General features: G+C 47.1%; 1 protein-coding gene across 16 annotated transcripts in view; it reads left to right on the forward strand.

Annotated features, from left to right (window-relative positions):
* The window catches only part of ZNF618 (zinc finger protein 618), a 141,883-nt gene that overhangs the window by 49,930 nt on the left and 68,907 nt on the right, over window positions 1-23,046 (forward strand). For 15 of the 16 annotated variants that reach the window (XM_048966480.1, XM_048966487.1, XM_048966476.1 and 12 more), the window contains one exon: window positions 12,730-12,773. In XM_048966480.1, coding sequence (XP_048822437.1) covers window positions 12,730-12,773 — 44 coding nt within the window. Of the gene's footprint in view, window positions 1-3,883; window positions 5,152-12,729; window positions 12,774-23,046 lie in introns of those variants that run through there. The other variant, XM_048966478.1, reaches the window with a different exon arrangement.

Consider the following 23,046-nt stretch of genomic DNA (forward strand, 5'->3'; position numbering starts at 1 on the left):
TCTTGATCATTCAGGTGGAATTAAAATAAATATTTACTTTTCTTAAGAAAAAGAGCTATGAGGAGTAAGGTAACGCTGAAGCAGCTGTAATGCTTGGCAGAGTCACCTGCATGCCAGCTTGTGCTGCTTTGAGTATCTGCTCCTTTTGGCTGTCACCTATGAGCACCCTGGTTTCTGGGTGCAGGGAGCTTGTGTGGGGAAATATTTACGCAACTGCTTCCTTAAGAGCATTGGGGACACCTGCAGGATGCTTTCTCACATGCTCAGCAGTCAATGCAGGAGGTGTTGTGAGGGTCGGAAGGACCTGCCTGCAGGTAATGCAGGCTGTGTGCAGGCACTGCCCACAAAAGTGCAGTGAGCATCTCTTGGAGGTATGGCTTGATGAACTGCAGCTTCCGGTAATGCAAAGAATGGGGCTTATTGTTTAATTTTCTTTATTTCATTGGTAAGTAGCCATTATTTAGTAAGACGTTTCTGTTTTTCTGCTAAGTGGCCTGGTACTCCAGAGTAGGAATATGAAGTTTTCCGCCTCATCCCTAACTGGGCCAAACTAGTCCATCCACTGGTTGAGTTGGAGTAAAAGGAAGCCATGAACAAGATGTAGTGAGATGATGTTTTTTAGCACAGGTTTTTGGGGGCTACAGTTGGAAAAAGAGCAGGATGAACTTCCCTGTTCATGGAGAATACCATGCAGCAGCTCACTGCCGAGCGTCTGCAGGCCCAGAGCAGATCTGTGACCTGGTGCAGCTTCAGCAAACATCCGTAGCCCTGTGCTTGGGTGCCTGCTCACACACTTAGAGATCCGGAGCAGTGAGTGAGGACCTGTGGCATTTGTGAAGGGTTGGAGATGCCCCATTGAGATTGCCAGTGTGATGAAGCAAGGAATGGCTGCAGTGAAGGTGTGTCCTGGCCTCAGTTTGGTGTTTTGGGAGGATTGTAAGGTTCTCTGCAAGGCTCTCTTGCTCTTGCTTGGGGATGTGCTTCTCTTCTGTCCCCATCTCTCTCCGCTCAGCCTTCTCCTGGACTCAGGAGCACACCGTGTCCTTGGAATGCAGGACAGTGTGGATGCAGAGTGAATCAAAGTCGAGGTCTGTTTGGCCAGGATGCGGTTTGGGGATGCAGAGACAGCCCCTGGTGTTCACTGGACTTTCACACAGGTGCTCCGAGTTATCGCGTCTTTTCTTACTTTTAATCCCACACCTGGAAACTTACGTGCAGAAAATAATTCTTGGACTTAAATTTTCCGTGTCTTCAGTAGGGTGATTGTTTGGAGATGATGTGCCGTAAGACACTCCCAGAACTTTGAGTGTGCCATGTTCCTTGTCTGCCCAGGGTAAGTCGCTGTCTGTGGGACTGCCACAGTGCAGGTGGGATCCCTTTCTGGGGGAAGTTGCCAAAGCTGGGGTATGTAAGCTTTTCCCAGCCCAGCATCTTCTGCAGTTGGTGGCCGTGGGAGGCTGCAGCAGTTGGGGAATTTCTGGGGACGTATCTGAAGGGGGCAGCAGCTCTTGGCCTGTTTCTTTTTCATGCAGAGAACCACGGTTCTGTTATTGTGGGTTCATGGCTTTTTTTTGCAAAGGTCAGTCCTGAGATGGGTTTTGTCAGAGCATTTGTACTTCTTCACGTCACAGCTGTGGTTTTCCAGCACTGCTCTGACAAAACCTTGCTGGTGGCAGAGCTGTGCAATTAATAGATTTTTGGTTTCCTTCAAGCACCAACAAATTGAAAAATTCCTTTTTGGGTTGAGCTGAAGGAAAAATGTATTGATTTTAATACATATATTTTTGAAAAATAGAAGAACAACATTTTGGGTTACATAGTGCTGGGTTGCACAGAACTTGGGGCTCGTTTCCTTTAGGTTTTTTTTGAACATTCTGTAGAGTTCTTGCTTTAAGAAGTAAGCAGGGTAGGTATTTTGCCTGTGTAAATCAGAAAATTTTACATGCCAGTCTGTGGTCACTTCCACTTTTTGAAATTGAGTGTGATACTCCATTGTATGAATAGTTCAGCAGAAGTGGCATGAATCCATGCAGCGGGCAGTCTTGCTATGGCTGCACTTCTGGCTGAACGTAATCTCCCTGCCGCTCTCTGCCCTCCTTTATTTCAGCTCCATGAACTACGGACAGAGAACAGAAGGTTGTCTGGGTCCAGGCCGTGTTTGTCCCATGCAGTTTGCCTTGAGAGAAAATGTCTGTAGCCCAACTGGTGGCTTAAAAATGTCACTGTGGGACTCAGAGAAGCAGAGGTTGGTGGCACAGGGTGCGCCCACTCGTTCCAGACTAAACTCCAGAATTTCCCCCCTGTAATTACTGCTCTTTTTTCAGTTTGGAAAAATTCATCCAGCTCTGTGTGCCTTCCCCCTCCTTACTTTTAGATCAATGTGGTTTGTCTTTTTTTTTTTTTCCCCCTTTCCAAAGTAAAATTACCACCATTTCGTGCTATTATAAAAGCCAGTCATACAAAATTGGGCGGGAAGATTATGGTCCATAGTTAACCATCCAGTGGTAAAGATTTGTTTAGTTTCACTTCTTAGCCCTTTTCTAAATGCTGTGAGGGATTTTTCTTGTTGGAATAGTGTGGTTTATTTTATGGTGTCGGGAACAGGACCATAAGGATAACATTTTTGCTTTCATACTGTGGTCCGATGTGTGTGTACCCACTGAGGGATTTCTCATATTGCTAATGTCTGATTCTTGATACTGATTTTCTGCTTTGGATTGTCATAGATTTGACAAATATTTAATTTTCTTTACATGCCTCAGATTTAAACTGAACACTGCTAGTACCTGTGTGTGTAGTGCTGTTAATTATGGAGGGACCCAAAGCATCCTCAAAAATCTGCAAAAGAAAGAGTAAAAATGAGACTCAAATGCAAGGATCGCATGACTGCCATCCCTCACCTGCATGAGGAGGGAGCAGCTGCTCTGGGATGTGCACCGCTCTCTGCAGGCTTAAAGGGGAAAGTTTTAGTCTTGCTAATGCTTCTTCTAAGAAGTGCTTCATCACTGCACTCCTCCTCAGCCATGAGGTCCATAAATCCAACTCCGGGCTCAGGTGGTTCTGTGAGGATGTTGTGTGCAGGAGTTGTTTTTATTTCTTGATTTTAATGTTTTCTGATGTTTTGGTTGGGGCTTCTTGAAGGTCACAGACTTGCATTAGAGATGAGCAGGACAGTCTGTGTGGGTCTCTGTCCTTTCCTCACTGAGGAAAGGGCACAAACTCCTCACTGAGGGCTGTGGGCACAAACTGGAGCACAGGAAGCTCCATACGAACATGAAGAAAAGCCTTTGTACTTTAATGGTGGCAGAGCCCTGGAAGAAGCTGTCCAGAGAGCTGGTGGAATCTCCTCCTGTGGATGTACTCAGAACACACCTGAACACTTTCCTGAGTAACCCGAGCCTAGAGCAGGAGGACAGGTGATCTCCAGAGGTCCCTTCCAACCCCTGCGGTTCTGTGATTCCGTGATCTTTCATGGCTTATGGTACAGAAGCCTTTCTAGTGAGCCTTGAGCTGTTAGGTGCTTCACTGGCCTTAATGGGTATCAGGAGCTCAGGGTTGTGATGGCAGAAGTGCTCCCGTGTAGCATGGGAGCCTGTGCCCTGATTGTAGGGTTGCGTCTGAGAGTGAATTTGGGGCAGGACCTGCTGCTCCCCCAGCACTCCTCACCCCTCCAACCTCTGCCACCTCTGGATTTTTGCTCCTCCATGATTCTCTCACTACGTTCTTCTCAGTGATGCCCTGTGTCAGGATGGAACACCAGAGAGGCTACGGAATCTCCTCCTTGGAGACCTTCAAAAGCCACCTGGACATGGTGCAGGGCACCTGCGCTGGGCGTCCCTGTGGGAGCAAGGCTGGGACAGATGGGCCCTGAGTCCTTGCCATGGAGCTAATGGAGCATCCAGAGAAAGGCTGTAGAGATGAGCAAGGGTCTGGAGAGCATGGACTGTCAGGGTTTGGTCAGAGGAGAGGAGGCTGAGAGGAGGCCTCGTGGCCTGCAGCTCTCATGGCCGGTGCTTCCTGCTGTGCGGAGGCTGGATGGCTGCTGGCATCCACTGTCAGCAATGGCCGCTCCATTTCAAAGCACAGCATTCCTACACAGAGCCAAGAGATGCACCTCTGCTGTGTGGCCAAGAAAACGTGTTTAACAGAGCTTTTGTAGTAAGATGTGTGGGATTCCATGTAGAAGTGAGTCCTATTTTAATTTTCCCTTCACGTGAGCTTTTCTCGTGCAAGATCGGTTTGTTTTATCAACTTGGAAAAGTGCCTGCAACAGGATTTTGTAAGAATTGATTTCCTGCGAGTTTCCTGTGAAATTGGAAACCTGCAGAAATGGGTGGATTTCTGAAATTCTATTGTATGGGTTTTCTCCTTTTTTTTTTTTTCCCCAAGTAAAAAAAGAACCGTGCCCTCCTCCCCCCGAGCTCTCATTCCGCATACATTTATTCCTTAAAAATATTTCCAGCTGTTTCTTTTTCTGGGAAACTCATACCATCTGTAAACAAGTGCCTGATTCAGATAATTCTGTTATTTTGCCTGGTCACTCTTATTTTCCAGCTTTTAATAATGCGAGAGTTGAGGAGCAATCAGTAATGGTTTTTCTCCTCTTCACCCTCAATTTGATTATTTTTCTCATAAAGAGTGGAGTAAGGAGAGCGCCGAGCAACAGGAGATGGGAAAAATATTTTGATTACTTTTCGGTTGCTTATAATCAAGGAGTAACTCTTCTAATCCAGGCCAATTTGCCGCATTGATTTAATTCATAATTTTAATTTCATGACTTTTCTGAAAAAAATAAAAACAAAACCATAAAGAATAAAAAAACTGAAACCACCCAAACCGCAGAAGACAAAACCAGCAGCTCAGTGAGGTGCGTCGCGTTGAAGCTTTTTAATACTTGTTTGAACAGTTGTAGTTTTAGGTTAAAATTTATTTAATGTTCCCTTTCTTCTGTCTACTTCTGCCAGAATATTCTACTTGAATTTTCCTGCGCTGCCACAAGAGAAAAATTGAAATTCAAAGCACAGATTCTGCCAGTGCTTTCAGCGAGTTCATAAAATTACTCATATGAATATTCCCTTGACTCAAAGGCAACTGCTTGCAGTCCTTAAACCTGTCTGGGACTACCTGAAGTATTGGGAGCCCAAACAAATGGTAGGTGATGAGGAAATCCTGGGCGCTTCAAAGGCTTTTTTTTTTTTTTTTTGGTTCAGTTTTGAAGCAAAAAGCTCTGGATTTGCTGAGTGCGTGGCCGAGCTGGTGGCACTATTTGTTTTTTCCCCCTTGATACCAATAAGCTGACATGAAATCTGGAGGATGGTTATCGATCTGCGCTATGGCTGTAACTGGGAGAAGTGTGGAGATGTGCCAGAAGTGTCCCGCTGCTGGCTTCGGTGTTAGCTCAGCTCTCCTGGTGAAGAGCTGGCAGATCTGCGCCTTTCCCAGCAGGGATTGCAGCTCTCCAGCATGAAGCTTTTTAGGACTTGTGCTTATGAATTGCTGAGAGCTCCGGAAATGGGTGGCTGCAGGTGGAGTACCCACGTTGTTAAATTAAGCTTGTAGAATGGAAAGGGAATGATTAGCAAGGAGTAAAGACAGTGAAATGTCATGCAAGTAGTCTCTAGATTGTGATAACTTTGTTTGTTTGTTTGTTTGTTTGCCTGCTTACAGTTTTCCCTCCCAAGCTCCAATTTTCTGTTCCCAACATAAGAATTTGTGGAAAAGTTTGAGCAAACCCAGTTCAACTGTTTTCAAGACCAAACAATATTACAAATAATAATAATAATAATAATAATAATAATAATAATAATAATAATAATAACAATTAAAAGAAAACTAGATCTTCCAATTGAAATTGGCATAGAGAGAGTCCCTGGGTTCAGGCAGTAGAACTGAAACTGAGTGTAGAAAGCTTCGTTCCCCTTTTAGTGGAATCCCGTGCTCACACCTGAGCTGTGGGCTGCCCTGTGCAGCTGGGCTCCAGGCCCCATCACCAGCAGTTTGGGAAGCGCTGCACGGTTTCGTGGCAGCTGAGGACCTGCAGGATTTGTACACCTGTACTTCCCAGGTGTACAAATGTTGTGATACATCATCAGCTTCTAATTCCCCCTGCTAATGCAGGGATGGGCACCCTATGTGTGTGCGACCTGGTGAGCACCTTTGGCTTCTCCTTCACGGCTCCATGGGGACTGGAGCATCGCCTCTGTATCTGAGGTGGGTCCTGGAGTGGGACCTGGCTCTGCTCTTGGCTGTTCTCACACAGCCTGGTCATCACCGCTGGGAACCACAACCCATGGCTGCCAGATGACACCGATGGGCTGTGCCTTAACATTTTCTTTGCCTTTTGCTCTCTCTGGGACATTGGCCACCATCAGGAAGCTAACCTTAGGTGATGCTGTTTTGAAATTGCTCATTAACAGCTTATTTCTTTTTACAACAAGAACGAGTCTAGAAGAGGCCACTAAGATGGTCAGAGGGCTGGAGCACCTCTCCTATGAGGAAACGTTGAGGGAACTGGGCTTGTTTAGCTTGGAGAAGAGGAGGCTGGAGGGAGACCTCATTGTGGCCTTCCAGAACTTGAAGGGAGCAGATAAACAGGAGGGGGAATGGTTGTTTGTGAGGGTGGATGGTGATAGGGCAAGGGGGAATGAACTTAACTTAACTTAAACTGAGACAGGGGAGGTTTAGGTTGGATATTAGGAGGAAGTTTTTGAGCCAAGGGTGGTGAGGCACTGGAACAGGTTGCCCAAGGAGGCTGTGGATGCCCCATCCCTGCAGGCATTCAAGGCCAGGCTGGATGTGGCTCTGGGCAGCCTGGGCTGCTGGTTGGTGACCTGCACACAGCAGCGGGTTGGAACTGGATGAGCATTGTGCTCCTTTGCAACCCAGGCCATTCTAGGATTCTGTGATTCTATGAGCACCGGATTCCAGCAGGTATGAGCCGTCCGTGTAGATGTGGTACACGAATGAGGCAGCTGTTCAATGAATCTCCTGAATTACCCCTGGCTAAACAGGCACCAGGCATGCAGGTGTGGTGGCCAGGTGAGGACAGGCAGGCTAGCAATGGACTCATGTGCCGTCACAGCGAGGACCCTCAGGTGCCATCACCACATTTGGAGTCACTGTTACAGTTTGTGCTGAATGGTCTTTGGAAACTGAAATGTTGAGATGAATCTGAGTAAAGCTGGGTTTAAATAACATGAATGGCAGATGTGGATGTACACCGTTGGTTCTGCATCCTCTTGCACTGGGTGAGCAGCGTACAGCCTGAAGGAGGTGTCAGTGAGGGTGCTGGAATGGACACCAGAGGGTGGACCTGTCCCGGTTAGGTTTTCCCCCTTGCCACAAGAGGAAGAAGCAGCTTCTTTCTCTATGTGCTCTGCTTTTATGCTATGCCCGAGGAAAAGAAATGCCCCTGGATGCTCACCCCTGATTTTGGAACTGCTCTGTGTCAAAGCAGACCCCATGTGTGCTCAGCTCTACCAGGGGCTGGTGCTCCCTGCCCTCATGGAGGAGGTGCTTGATGGAGCTCAGATTTCCTCCTTTCTGAATCTTTTTTTATTGTTTTGGTTATTTCTTGAGCTGCAGCTGAGGAAATAGGGAGTGCATTCCTCTTTCTGATGGGCTTATTTGTTCCCTCATGGAAAACTCAGTGCTGTCTGACGCTGGTGCTGCCCCTATGGATGTGCTAAGGAGAAGAGCAAGGATGGGATAAGCCAAAGCTTTCCAAAGCATCAAAGACCATTTTGCCTCGTTTAGGCGATGCTTTGCCTCTGGGAAGCGCACAGGCATGGCTGCTCAGCTCTCCCACCTGCTCAGTGATGCCCTTTGCCTTTAATTAAATCTGGGGGAGATCACAGGGCTTGGGAGAGCTGAGAAGAGCAAGGTGGGTGATGTTGGTTCTGTGTTGCCACTCAAAGTTCAGGACTGGAGCTTTTCCTTAGCATCCCATCATGACAGCAGGAACCAAGGCTGCAGGTGTATTGATTGGTCCATTGTGGTGTGGATGTTTTGGTGCAATGTGGGGTTCCTTCTCCCTGTTTTTTCCTTTTTTCTCTTTAATGAAAGTTAAACAGAAGACTGCCAGCATCTTAACCTTTGTTTATTGAAAAAAAAAAAAAGAAAAAACCGAACCACTTCCTGCACATTGTGTTGCTCTGAAGTTAATAATCACAGGCAGCGCAGGTAGGCAGGCCGGCAGTTATTTTTATGGCACATTCCTTTGCAAGACCTGTTTTCAGTTGGTTATTCTGGTGCCAAATTTTAATTATTTGGAGTGAAATTTTCCGTGCTGAGTGTGTGCTCCTGGCTCCTTCCTGACCTGTACGTGTGCTCTGTGTTCCGCCAGAAAGGACTCAGCTCTCTTTTGCAATGCACTCAGATCCTTTTTTGTCTTCTTTTCCCCTCTTTCTTCCCCTCAGGTAAAACAAACAATTCCACCCTTTTACAAACAATCTGTGGGTTTAAGCTCTCCTTACCGCCACTTTGGGAGAGGCTGTGGAAGGACCTCATAAGTTTTGGTAAAAACACAGAATTGTTACCATGGGTGGGAGCAATTAATTCATAGATGCATTAATTAACAGAGGTGGGATCCAGCGTGGCACAGGGCTCAGTGTCACAAACCCTCGCTTACATCAGCCCATGTTTTGGGCGTGAGCTGTGTAACCATAATTGAAGCTGGTGCTTCAGTCTTCCAAAATCTCATTTCACATCTTAATGCTTTTTAGTTATGTTGTTGCTTCTCAGTAACTGTTAATTTTATTTTCAATTTTCCCCACATAGTGTAGCCCTTTCTCTAAACACACGTTTCTGGGTCAGCTGTGCATCTGCTCGAGCTCCTAATTTTTGACACTTTCTCCTGTTAGGAGATGCTGACTGATACATTTCTTATTTATCTCATGGTTCACTTTCTGCTTGTGTCGGGGAACATATGGTCAGAAAGCACATTCTGGTTTTGTGCATTTTAATTTAATAGCTATTTATCTGTGTTAGTTTTGTGTAACTACCCTCGATGTACCAGACACAAAAGCAGCTTTAGGAAGTCGTATTTTGAACTGTAAATTATTTGATGCTGTGTTACCATTACGAGTGGGAGCGTTGTCTCCATTGCAGCTCTCCATGCACCCCATCCTCACAGACTGGCGGGCCGGGACGAGCCCTGCTGCTCTGCTTCCTCAGTTCAAAATGAGGAAATCATTCACATAACGAACTGGGTAAGCTGGAGGGAAGATTTCTCTTTGCCCTTCCTGAAGACATGACTCTGTTGAACACTGCTTGGAGCCGTTTCAGCACGCTCAGGTTGGGGGCGCTTGAATGGTGACGTGCAGCGATGGACGCATTGAGTTCTTTGGGTATTTCTAGTCTTTGGATGTGAGTTTTGAGAAGTTAAATGTAATGTTTTGTTTTACGTGGATGAAGAGGGATGTTGGGCTCACAGCAAGCCGTGGGTTGGGCTGCTGAGCCATGGGCACCTCTGAGCCAACACTGCACCTGCAAATATGTCTGCTTAGGTCTGTGGCCAGGGGCTCCTTTCTGAACCTGATATTTGCTTTGTGATTGATGAGGTTTGGAGCTGCCCAATGGGGTCCTCAGCGTTATGTCACAGTCACCTTGCTGGCAGCATTTTTGTTGGGATAGGCTTATTTAAGCAGCTGTGAACCTTTTGTAGGGCTGTATCTGATTTCCTTCAGCCTTGGCTTGCTCTTTAGGTCTGTTGGATCCATGCTAAAGGGACAGGTGTGGGCTTGCAGCAGCCCCAGATGACCGTGCTGCTATCATCAGTGGGACTTCGAGCATCTTCCCATGTGGGCAGGCTGGGGGCTGCTTTTCTCCTCCTTAGGAGCTTATAAACAGGAGACGGACTTTTGGTGTGGGCAGGTGGTGACAGGACAAGGGGGAATAGCTTTGAACTAAAAGAGAGGGGATTTAGGTTAGGTGTGAGGGGGAAATCCTTTCCTCAGAGGCCCCAGCACTGTGCCCAGAGCTGTGGGTGCCCATCCCTGGAGGTGCCCCAAGCCACGGATGGGCCCAGGGCAGCCTGAGCTGGGGGGCAGCCAGTCTATGGCAGGGGTGGGGATGGGGGCTGTGAGGGCCCTTCAGCCCAACTGTGCTGTGATTCTATGCTAAAGCATCTTGTCTGGTTGGAAACCATCTTATATGTGTCCAGCCTGCTAATTCTATGCTTTTGTTGCCCTCTTTCTTACATATTTTAATAAAAAACATTAAAAAAAAAAAAGTTTTGTTACTTATATTCATTAACTATATTATATATTTTGTATGAGGCCTAAGACAATTCCTCTTCACTCAGGGTTGTCCCAGGCAAGCCAACAGGTTGTACACCCATGGATTCTGTGCTGAGAGCTCCCATCTCCTGTGGTTTCTCTTTTCTCTTTGGAAGCAGAGAAGTCCCTCACACCATCAAACCTCTCTTTGTGTGCTCCTCACACACCTCTCACCCTTAGCACTGATATTTGTGGCATCATGAGAGAAGGGAGTCCCAAGAATTGCTGAGTAAAAGAGGTCAAAAAGCAAAAAAAACTGTTGTTAGAAATGGCATTTCCCAATAGATCTTCCCCAAATAGCACTTCCTAAGCCAAAACCTTTCCCTGAGGGGTGGCAGCACTGGGTGCCAGCAGGTGATGGGCCTGCTGTGTGTGTGGGTCCCATGGGGACGGTGGGGGCCCATTGGGCCCGTGCTGTGGTGGCTGTGGGGCTGCGCTGCCCTCCCAGACGTGGGGCCCTGCGGTGCCATCATGGCTGGGTTTGGCAGAAATCTGAAGGGATGGGCACTGGTGTCCCCAAATCTCAGTGGGATTTTGGATGATGCCGACCCCTCAGCACCCCACGGGGCTTCTGCCCTGCCTTTGTACCAAGTCTCCTTTTCATCTTTTCGTTTTTTTTTCTTTTTTATCTTTTTTTGTTCTTTTTTGTACACACAGATCTAATCTCCTAGAAAATGCCCCGAAGGTTTGAGCAATCTACCAGTTGCAGGAACCCATAAAGCTTTTTTTCTTTTTCTTTTTCTTTTTTTTTTTCCATTGTGTAAGCATGACAAATCATTAATTTTTGATTGATTGCTTTGAATTATGGGTGCTCTGACATCCTTTCTGTAGCCGAACAGCTGTATAACAAATGAACATATCAGCGCTCACAAAAGATTGGAGATCTAACAGAAGCAATTACATTGTCAGCTCCTCCCTTCTGGCTTTTCCCAGGCAATGGAGGGAGGAAATTTTTTAACAGAAATTCCTCAAGTGGCTAACAATAATAATAAAAAAAAATAACTTTTTGTAATTCAATTAGATTTTTATCTCTTCATTTCCAGTGGATTTCGGAAGCGTTGGGAGCCAGGATGCCTTTCTGCTCTCTGTAACGCAGGGAATCCCTCTGAACAAAATTTCACACGAAGAATTAAAAAATAAGAAAAAATCAAATTGTAATTTTCGGTTGCTACTCCTTTAAGATTTCAGAATTGCACCACTGCACTAAATGTGACCTCCATAACTTTTAAATTAAGAATTTATGCTGGCTTGAAATTTATGAAATATTTCAGCATGAAAGAAAGCCTTTTTCCCTCAGGAAAATTGAGCAATAAATCACAGCACTCTCGATTTACTGCCCTACAGCCAGCCAAAGATAGGATTTTTTTTCCTTCCCCCCTTCGTTCTGAAAAAAAAAATGTAATCATATAAGACAGCTTAGCTGCTATCCTCCCACTCTCTAGAATTTTTAATTTCAGCTGTTTCTGCTTGGATTTATTTCCAATATTCCTGCTCGGCTTTTCAATTTCCTCAGTTATTAAATTTTAATTCAGTGCATTAGCATTTAAATTAAAAAAGGGTTTATTTTATCGAAATCGTTGGCTAGCCCCCATCCTGCTGCACATGAATTGCCTGTTTCTGCCATTTGCACAAAATGTGAAATGCAGCTAATATCTTTTAACTTATATTTGCACAAATTCAGAAATAAAATTTCTGGGTTTGGAATAATATTGTCTTTCCAAGGAAGACTCTAATCAGAGAGCTGGGGAATGGAGGCAGGGAGGAGGCGGCCTCGTGTCCGTCCCCTTGCCGTGAGCAGGGATGGGATGGGGCACCCATGGGAGCAGCGCGGGCTGGGCCGGGTGTGTGTGGGACAGGGACGTCAGGGCTGTGCTCCCCAGAGCCCCTCATCAGGAGGAGAGAGGCTTGGAGCTGTGGTTTGGGATGAGGAGGGGTGGAATTGAGGAGGTTGGGTTGACGTGGGTTGGGATGATGTCTGGCGTCCCCACTGCCCGATCCAGTCTGGCGCAGCGATTGCAAGGCACTGTAGTGGTTTTTTTGGTGTGAATTTAGGCCATCTGAGCGTGGATGCATTGAATTTGGATATTTCCTTTCTGTAAGTTGGATGTTTCGGCCTTATTTTCCTCTTGATTCGTTGCTTCAAACTTTGCGGGGCTACGGCAGAACGCAGTAAAATGGTTGCAAGAGCAATATCTCCAGTGTTTGCTGCTGGTTGAGTGTTTTTGGAGGAGAAAAATAAAATCACCTCCTTGGTGAGCTGTGTCTGAAGTCCTGCCTTGGTCTGCTGAAAGCTGTGGGCTTGGGCTGAAGTATGTGGAATATTCTGCTAAAATTGAGCACTGAGGATTTGTGCAATTCAGGGTGGTTTCGGTGCAAGGTGCACCAGAAGAATTAGAGGACAGCGTTGTATTCTTAACCTAAACCGCCTTTTTTAATGTCTTCTGTCTTTCAGGCTGACGAAAGCAACAGCAGCGGGAGGAGGAGCACTTCCAGCAGGTATGGAACAGATTTCCCTCCTTTGTGGGGATGTGGTGGGCAGGTTCAGCTTTGCTCAGCTGCATTCCCCCTCTTGGAGATGGATGGCAAAAAGTGACTGCATGAGGAGGATGAGCTGGGAGCTGTTGGGAGGGCAGTGACTGTACACCACATTTATAGTTTGCTGGAGGTGGATGCAAGGGAGATAATTCTAGCTATGGGGACTGTGAGGAGAAGTGCCTGTGCAGTGCACGTGTCTCTGTGTCTCCCCATGCATGAGCATGCTGTGGTGAAAAACCAGCTCTGGTTGTGGCTCTTCCATGATTCATATGCAGCATAGCAAATTCCTAGCCTGTGTTCCAAAGGTTCTGTGGTAAAAACAGGTGGAGATGTAGGAATGAGTGATGCAAGGGTTTAAGTGGTGACAACATTGAAGTTGTATTGGAGGAAAGCACATGGCTTGGCAAGGGGAGTGGGCTGCAGTGAATGGGAGTTGGAGAACAAGAGTTGGAGAATCATAGAATGGATAAGGTTGGAAAAGAGCTCTAAGATCATTTAGTTCAATGGCCAATCCACCCCCAACGTGCCCACTGCCACAAGTGCCACATCTCCACAGTTCTTGAACACCTCCAGGGATGGTGACTCCACCACTCCTTGGGCAGCTTGTGCCAATGCCCAAACACCCTTCTGGAGAAGAAAATTTTCCTAATGTCCAGTCTGAACCTCCCCTGCCTCAGTGTGAGGGCATCATCTCGTCCTATCGCTGTTACCTGGGAGCAGAGGCTGACCCCACCTCACACAGCCTCCTGTCAGCAGCTGCAGAGCACGGCCATCTCCCCTGAGCTCCCCTTCCCCACGCTGACCCATCCCAGCTCCCTCAGCCGCTCCCCATCACACCTGTGCTCCAGACCCCTCTCAGCTCCATCCCATCTCTGGACACGCTGCAGGGCCTCCGTGTCTGCACTGCAGTGAGGGCTCAGCACCGAGCACAGCACTGAGCTGCGGCCCCACCAGTGCCGTACAGAGGGACGATGCCCTCCTGTTCCTGCTGGCTGCACTGCTGCTGACACAAGGCAGGCTGCCGTGGGCCTTCTTGGCCACCTGGGCACACTGCTGCTCACCTGCTGCCGGCTGTCAGCTCACACCCACAGAGCCTTTTCCTCCGTGCAGCTTGCCAGCCGCTCTGCCCCTGCACTTCGTGAGCCATGCTGGCTGAGCCTGATCCCCTGGTTGGTGACAGGGAAGAAGGTGATGGCAGGGATGGCAGGGAGGTGCCATCACAGGGTGGGGTGAACCATGGAGCACCCAAAGCACGTTTGTGGGTCACATCGTTGCCTATGGCAGATGATAAGCAACAGAAAACAGCAGTGAGTTTGTCTGTTGTGGGCAACACTTGCATGGTGCCAGGCTTCGCCCTGACCTGGTGCCACCTCCACCTGCTGTCATTGCCTGGCTACAGCACCTCTGGGGCACCCAGTGGATGGGGCTCCATGGGGTGGATTTTGGCAGTGCCAGCACCCTTCTTATGCAGAGGAAAATTGAGGTTTTCCCAGTTTTGGGAGGCTCATTAGAGAGAACCACTGGTGCTTGCACTCAGGATGGCTTGAACAAAGCGCTGGAAGGAAAACCACTTCAGCATCTTCCTACTGAACAAAAGATGGTCACAAAAAGCAAAATAGCAAAATCTGTTCAAATTTAATGGAAAGCTCTGCCAGTGGCTGAACGTTGAAATTTGGTTTTGATGGCATCAGACAGTTAGGGCTGGCAATACAAGGTGGTTGTTTTTCAAAGTTGTTCCTGCTTAAATGTGTCTCATTAATTGTAAGCTATCATGTAAGCTTTTAACTGTTAAGTTATATCAGGAAGATGTGTAAGCAAAATAAGGTTTCCAGGGCATCTTTACCCTTTTCTTCTGTTGGTATTTTTTTACTAGCTGTTTAGTAGCTCCATCTTAATGTGGTGACCACAGTATTGGGTTGCTCCTATTTTTATTTATTTATCACAGTGAATTGATTTTATTCTGTTTCAAGTAAATGTTAAAAGCTCTGAAGGCACAGGATTTTTCTGATCTTATCACCTCTGCAGCTCTGATCGGGCCCGGCTGCTGCCTTTGAAATAACATTGGTTCAGCATGCAGCTGTTTTCAGCTGAGAATTGGTGGTGGCAGAAAGAGCTGTGTTTCCTACCTTATTAAATGGTGTGTGGATCCTGTACCTCACTGTGTGCTTATTAATGGGATATTGTGAAAAACAAGGAGAATTATTAGGAGCATAGAAAAAAATTCTTCTTTTAAGGGAGTGAAAGGAGACATGACTGTTTGCGTTGGAGAAGATGACAACTAAAAGACAACATGACAAAGCTTCTTGCTCCGGAGAAGGTAGATCACAGACCTTCTCCTTTTGCAAGCAAAGAGTCAGTCAACAAAATTAAAAGGTGGGAAATTGAAAGCCAGTAACAAGAAAGGTTGGTTTTTTTTTTTTTTGCTTGTGTGATGGGCAACTGGAGCTGTGGGAGCATAGAGCCAAAAGCTGAGCAGAGGGGCTCAGAAGGAACCCAACTGGACGATGCTGTCTGTATGTGGTGTGGACTCTATTGGAGCAGGGCCGTTTCCTGGGGCTCAGGTATCCCTCTGCTGTCTCTGGAAAGTTCCCGGAGCCTTGAAGCCCCATCTGTACGAGGTGGAGTAGTTTGAGCCCCGTGTGCCATCGCTGGGGCTCCCAGGAAGGCAGGCAGCGTGGAGCAGCGCTGGGGAGGCAGACCTGGGGGTAATTGCTGGGAATCTCTGTCACACCAGTGTGAAACAAACTACTTACCAGTAATTAATGTCAGCGTTCAGATGGTGGGCTCTGGGTCTTGACAAGAAATAACTGAAAAACCAAATGTGCAATTATGTCTGACAAGCAGCGCGTGCTTTTCTTGGTCACCAGAGCCTTGTGTAGTCATGTGTTAGACACGTTTTATATAATTATTACTGTTTATATGGTGGGTGTCAGAGGAAGGAAGAATTTTAGTTTCACGTCCTCTGTTGGCTATTTATTTTAAAGTCATTAGATTTGTTTTCAGACTTAACTACACTTAATGTGCGAGACTCCTGCTGAATAAATCAGACCCTGGTATTGGAATTGCATCTGTTTGCGGAGGGAATGGAGCCAACTGGAAGCTCAGCCCCCATCTGCACAAGGGCTGTCACCAGCCAGGAGCCCGCTTGCAGAGCAGATGTAGCTGTGCTCCATGCCCAAAGCAGGGGTGAATCCCAGAGCTGCTGGGGCTGCGAGCTGGCTGTGAGGGTATGGATGGTCTTGACTTTACTGCGCTGTTATGGGGGTTGCAGAGAGAATGGGAGCTTTCTTGGAGGCGGAGTTCCCAGCAGCCCCTCAGGCTGAGGCATGGGCATCTCCCAGCTCTCATACAGCACAGTTTTCCTCTGTGCACCAGCCCAGGCCATGGTGCTCAGGACGTCTGGCAGTTTTGTCTTTAGCGACATGGTGCTGTCAGGAGAGGCTGTGTTTTGGTAGACCAAGACAGCTGGGAGAATGATGTATGCTGCTTTGTCTGCCGTACCCGGATTTCAGCAGTTCTTTCATTCATGATATCTCTTCAGAAAAAGATCTACTTTCAATAAGGTGAGTGAAGAAAAAACTATTTCAATAACAAATTTCCAACTGGAGGAGAACATACCCAGAAATGGTCGCATATACTTTGCTCCTCAGTTGTTCCTTTGCCTGAATGGTGGCATCTTTCCTCCTTCCCTTTGCTCGTTCTGTACTTTGCAGGCACATCATCCTGAGTGGCTGTGTTACCCTCAGCCTCTCGCAAAGGGATGCGTGTGTTTCTGAGAAGGAAAGCTGTTTAAACGGTTTCCCTTTTATTTAAAAGACCACCTGGGAGATTTTCAGCCCCAGAGCATGAAGAGCTTAAGACACCCTACATTAGAAAGAGAGAGGAGTATTAATAATTAGGCAGGCTATTTAATAGCCTTGGTGCTCTCAGGATTCTCACCAGCCATCTTCAGGAAGGAACAAACAGCAATAAACAAAGCAGCTAGCTGATAGAAGAGGAGCAAACAGTTCAATTCTGTGCCAAGATGTGGACAAAAACCGTGAGAAACCCATGAAGGTTTCCTTGAAACCCAAAAGGAGGTCGGAGTGCCGTAGATGCGCATGTGAAGGGAGAGGCGGCAGCACACAGATGCATCCCAGCTCCCGGGGGACCAACTTATTTTCTGCCACACTGCTAAGCGTCAGAGCCCAGGAGAGCTTCTGGAGACGTGAGGCGGAGCGGGGCTTCCTTCTGTGAAGCACTGAGCAGAACTAACAATAATGCCTTCAGCAAAGCAGGGTTACCAGGACTTGGTTTTCCTTCGGCCATCCGCTCTCCTGGGCAGATCGCGGCTGTCCTGCTGTGGCCTGCAGTCTGCTGTTTGAACACGCGCCCATCTCCAGCAGCAGGACATCTGCCGCCTCATCTTAGCCGCTCTCCAGCTGAGGAGTTCTCCCAGTCCTGAGGTCCTGCTGCTGTTCTCTCCTGTGTGCTGGTTGTGTCCTGCTCCTCACACTGTGCCAGTGCTGCCTGTGGCTTCGTGGCTGGCGCTGGGGTGGGCTGCACCGTGCCGGGACCTCTGGGGCTTTGCAGGCCTCAGTCATTTCTGAGCAAGCAACACAGAGCTCTTTCAGTGAATAAATCCTTTACTCTGTTTTTCCCTGAATTTCTTTGTCTCTGTTGAGATTACCCTGCTGAAAATTTAAAGAAGCTGGCAGCTATTCTATTATCATCTTAAATTTAGTTTTTAACCTGCATCATTTGTATGTCGCACTTCTTATCAGACTGAATTCTTTCGCTTTTGGCGAGCGCTGAGCGTTTGTTTTTTGTTGGATAAGCCATCTTTTCTTTAATTTGGTTTGACTTTCCTCTTCAAACCACCCTCATGATACTCCTAATAAGGACTTAAGGGAATTTGTTTTGCTAATAGCTGTGGAATTCTTTCCGACTCTTCGCTGTTGTCTTGGTTTGTGTTTTAATGTTTATTTTCTAGTGGAGAGGCAGCCTGGTTTGGTCCCATCATTTACCTGTTGTGAAGGATTCGGAGCTATTGAGCATCCCTTGAGGAATGAAAACACAATTAAATTCCTCTTACACTGACTGAAGCAGTTAGTTGTCAGGAAAGGCTGTGTGTTTTAGAAGACTGTGATAGTTGGAAGAATTAAGGATGCTGCTTAGTTTGTTTTCCCCAAATTTGAGCAGTTGTTTCATTCATGGCGTTACCTCTTCAAAGAATGTTTTGGTTTACTTTTGTCTTGAGACCCACACGACTGGAAAGCAGTTGATAGAGCATGCTGAGGACGCTCTGAGCAGACGAACAGTCACATTCCTGGTCAGAATTTCTTCTTCCTTTTTTTTTTTTTTGCATAGGGAGATTACTGCTAAATGCAGGCAGTCAGTTCGATGATGGTGAGGGCTGGCACTGCGATCACTGTGTGAAGCTCAGGCTGTGGTGGTGCAGCACATCCAGTTAGAAGTCACAGAATCGTAGAGATGTTTGCATTGGAAGGGACTCTCGAAGGTTCTTGTAATCCAGCTGCCTGCAGTGAATGCAGGGACACCCACAGCTCCATCAGGTGCTCGGAGTGCCATCCAGCCTGACCTTGGGTGTCTCTTCAGTTGCTTCTTCCATGAGATTTTGTGGTTAGATGGGCCTTGGTCTCCATGCCCCTCCCACCACACTCTGTGTTGTTAGTCACTTCTGCGGTTTTCAGAGCTGGCTGCCCTTGGAAGCAGGCAGTCATCCTACCTGATGCATCTTTCTCGAGCCTTCTAAATGAATGAACTCCACAATAATGGTGATATTTATTGAGCAACTAACCCAGTGGCACTGTGTGACCAGGGCTTGGGTTTTGGATGTGCACCAGCAGCTGCTGCCACTGTATGCGTTGCTTTGTCTCACTGTGCTTCAGCGTTCGTGTGGGTTCCCAGACACTCGTGGAAAGAGCCAGGATATTTTTGACTCAAGAGACAGCAGAAGAGGTTGTTTGCTGTTGTGAAGGGGTGATTGCCAGTAAAACGATCTCTTTTCCAGCAAACCAAGCAGTGTGTGGCTCAAAGACCAGAGGCAGTGATGCATGCTGGATGCACCATCTTTGCCTTGGAAGCTGCTGGTGCATAGGAGGCACTCAGCAATGTGGCTTTTGCTCCTGAGCCTCACACATGGAAACCAGGACAGCTTCCATGTGGAAGAGGCACTGGGTCAATCTGCAGCAGTGGGTTTGGTGGAGCAATGGCCTGAGCTGTGCCTCAGGACACCGGCTGGGCAAGTAGAGAGAGCATGCAGAGCTGAAGCAGGAAGCATGGAGATGAGAAGCAGTGTTCATCTCTAACACTGAGAAAAACAATTCCTGCCTACGTGTTCTTTCACATGACTTTTTGCCCAGTAACACCTGTGGCAGAGATGGCCCTGATGGAGGACATCATTTTGTCCATGCTTTCTGACCTGCTCCACTCCTCTGCAGCAAACAAGAACTGAGGAGGGGTAGGAAGGCCACCAAAAAACCATTCATCAATCAAGCAGATTTTATGCTTGTATTATTCTATTTCTACTTTAATCATTTCCATGTAAACTCAGAGTTCATTTCCATCTGTTCTATCCATTCCACTTCCCTTAGCTGCAGTCATGGCTCTTTGAAAACCATGGTAGACATCTGTAAATTGAGCCCCATTTTTTCAACTGTCTGTTTTTGCTTCCTTTTTGGGCAGCTGAGGCCTTTCCATCTGGTATGACATCAGCCAGCTGCCCGTTGGTTTTGAGAAGGCAAGTTGTAGTGTCCCATTGGTGACACTGTCCTGGTAGGCCTTGCAAAGCTTGGCCCTGCAAGGATTTACTGCATGATCCTGATTACTGTGCTCTTCTCAATCTCTTTGGTCCTGCAGACCAGAAGAGCAAACCAAGGACTGAGCAATAGTGTTTTAGGAGTGTAAAAGGGGACGTGGCATGCTTGGCCTTGGGGAAGTTGTGTTGCCATCACTGCTGTCAGGGCATTAGCGGTGTGTCTGTGCTTCTTCGAGCTTGAATGGAGTCCAGAAGAAATTGTGGATGCTCCATGTTTGCTGCTGGGGAGGAAGAGCTTTCTTTGTAGATGTTGACTCAGAGCATGTCTTCCTCCACATTTACTTCCTTTTCTTCTCCTTTGGAGAGAAAATACACAGGAGCTGACGTTGAAGACTGATTCTCCGTTGATCTCACTTTGCTCCTCCCCAGAAGCTCAGCAGGATGTATGCTATAAAAATAGCCTCATTAGAAGCCATCTGAGTACATACACAATCACAGATCACTCAGAAGGGAGCACTGAGCATGCATGTTGCTGTTGCTGTCTTCAGAGAATTACATGACAAATTATTCCTAGCTGGAAGAAATGTCCTTTTGTAATTGGGTTTTTTTCCCTCATTCTTTCATAAGGGAGGAGTGTGTGTTTTTTAAGTAGCTTTTAGTCACTTTCATTATTTATGAGAATGCTACTCCAGATCAGAAAAAGCAAACTGCAAATGTGAGTCTCTTCTGGCTGCAGCAGCTGACGGTTCCCATTTGCTTTCAGTCATTGCCGGTTCTGCTTATCACAGCCAGAAAGAAATGCTCTTCAAAGATAAAAACAGCACCATATTGCAGCTCTGATGTGCACCTCTTTCCCCTCTGTTCCTTCTTTGGCAGAAAGCTGGCTGGAAGGGGATTCACTGGTTTCATTGATAGAGTTACAGTGCAGAGAAGACTTGCAAGCAGCCACCCATTTCCTTGGTTCTCCCCTGTGGAAGAGCATTGCTCATGAGGCATTGTTGCCTATTTCCTTGCTGCATCGTCTGGCTGGCTGAAGCTTTAGGCCTTTAGGAGCTCTTGTAGCTCCATCTAAATGATTCCAGGAAGCTGTACCTTTCCATACCTGTCCAGCTCCCCATGCTGACTCTTCATCAAGCCTCCTTAAATCTCTTCTGCCTTCACATGCTTGTGTTTGACATGAAAGTGGCTGTATCATCATCAGAAGATGAAAGTCTGATGATCAAAGCAGGCAGCAGTGTGGAAATGAGCATTGTGAGATGGTGGAGCTGGTGATACAGTAATTGGCTGTGTGACCTACTTAGGCAGAGGAGTGACACATACACATATAATGTTTGTTTGTCTCTTTAATGTTTAAAATCTATAAGGCATGTTCTGGAAAGTGAAACAGTAGCTCACAGGTAGGAGCAACCAAGCTTGCCGTTGAGTGATGGTGTGAGCATCTTCTGCCTCCTCTTCTCAACAAGCAAAAGCCTCTTGGATCTCTAAGACAACGTGCCATGTTAAATGCAGGTTGGACTTGCAGAGGTAATTGCAGCCAATCCCTGGAAGGCAACACTTGAACACTGTAGAATTGCATTGTTTCACCCTCAAGAAGGAATGGCATGAGCTCAGGGACTGCATTCCAAACCATCAGAAGGGATGAGGTGCAAGTCCCCAGGACTGGGATCTGTCTCATCCTTCTCCCTTAGGCTCTGATCTGTCACTGGTACCTGTGTTACCTAGCAGTGCCCTTCGAGAACTCAGTAGATGGGGCTGATGTCAGTATTGGCCCAGTGTGAGCTCAGTCCTGGTGTCACAGTGCTTGCAGTCGTCACATCGTGGATCATGTTGAAAAGTACTTTTATTGCCAGGATGTAACGTTGATTCTTGACTTCACTGAAGGCCAGGCAGCATGTTCTGTGTTACTGTGAATCTCAAGGAGATTTTCTGGAGAAGTATATTGTAGACCTGCTGCTGCTTTGTCTCTGAAGGCTCTCTGAAAGGGGAGGTGAAAATCAGCACAGCACACAGCTGGTGCAGCATCATGGACTTGCAAAGGATCTAACATGCTAGGACCAAAGAAGTGTGGAGAAATGATGGCTTACTGGATCACTTGTCTTGAGCTCCTCACAGACCCTGGAGTATTCCCCTCTCCATCCTATCTGAGGTTTTCCAGTGTTGTAATTTCACTTTCTCTACCCACTTGCTGTGATCTGTCGGTACTGTTCTCCCCAAGGAAGCTTGAAACTCAGCCATCCCACGTTGTTCGTTACTTCAGCACTGCTCTCTTCTGGGCTCTGGAGATGATTGTATTCAGTTGTGAATGTCATAGCTTAAGCAATTTGGTGGCTGAGCTTCAGACCAAGGAGCCTGGCCTGACCCTAATTTTGCTGTACACACTGGCTGGATTTCATGTGTGACCAGAAGAAAGAGTCCTCCGCAGATGATGCTCTGTTTGCTAGTAGAGCCATCTTCCACCATTGCTGCCCTCCTCATCTGTCTCCAAAGCTGCATGGGAGATGCAATGGAGGCACTGGGTGAACCAGTCTGACCAGTGGTTTCAGTTCTGTGCTGTTGATGTAGAGTGGTTGGATGAAGTAGGACCATGGACATGCTGAGCTGTTAGGCACAGTTCTTTGGCATTGCAAGCAAGTCACCCCATTGCGCAAGTCGAGATCTTGTAGCCTTCAGACAAATTCTCTGCAGTCTGTACACCAGTCCTTCAGATGCTGTAAGAAGAAATGAAGGTACTGTCTGTGTACCTGTGGGACTACTGGAGAAAAGAGGACTGGGACTGTGTTGCTCCAGTTCCATGTATGTGAAGGTATTCTTCAAACCATGGTGTTCCTCTGAACGCTCAACTGGAGCGAGTCTGCAGTTGAAGCTCTTCAATCTTCATCAAAACAGCGCTGGCACCTCTTAAAGTTAGCGCTGATCATTTATTCCCTTTTCACCTCAGCCCTTGGGTGCTTTCCCTGGGACGTGAGTGGGATATGGCTCTTCACAGATCTCCCTGATGGTTCCAGGTGATGCAGGGGTGCTCAGTAGAGTGTTCTGGTGCTGCAGGTTTGCTTCCCTCACACCTGGGTACATCTGTCATCTCTTCTGGAAAGCATCAGAAGACACAAAGGATCATAGTTGCAAAAGTCCAGTGGTGCTGTGTGTTTTTCATTTTGTTTTTCAGCAGACTCTTTTCCAGGTTTCTGTGCTATGAAATCCTGCAGATGACAGTTGCAAAAACTTTTGAGGTACATTGTACACTGAGTACCTGCTCAGGTTTCTAACTTGTGGGGCAGTGGCAGAGCAGCAGTATTGCTTTTAATTAATACTTGAGTTAAGTCACAGATGGGAGCAGCCAGCCCAGCTGGGAAGTTAACTTTCTTGGCAGAGGTGGATATGGAGAGTCAGTGTGTGTGAGGTGCAGAGTTTCTAAGAACCCATCAGACTGATCCTGCAGCTTCATGCCACCAAGCTGGGCTGAGGCACGCAGCCCAG

The sequence above is a fragment of the Lagopus muta genome, chromosome 19 (genome assembly GCF_023343835.1).
Source record: "Lagopus muta isolate bLagMut1 chromosome 19, bLagMut1 primary, whole genome shotgun sequence".
In the NCBI taxonomy this organism is placed as follows: Eukaryota; Metazoa; Chordata; class Aves; order Galliformes; family Phasianidae; genus Lagopus; species Lagopus muta.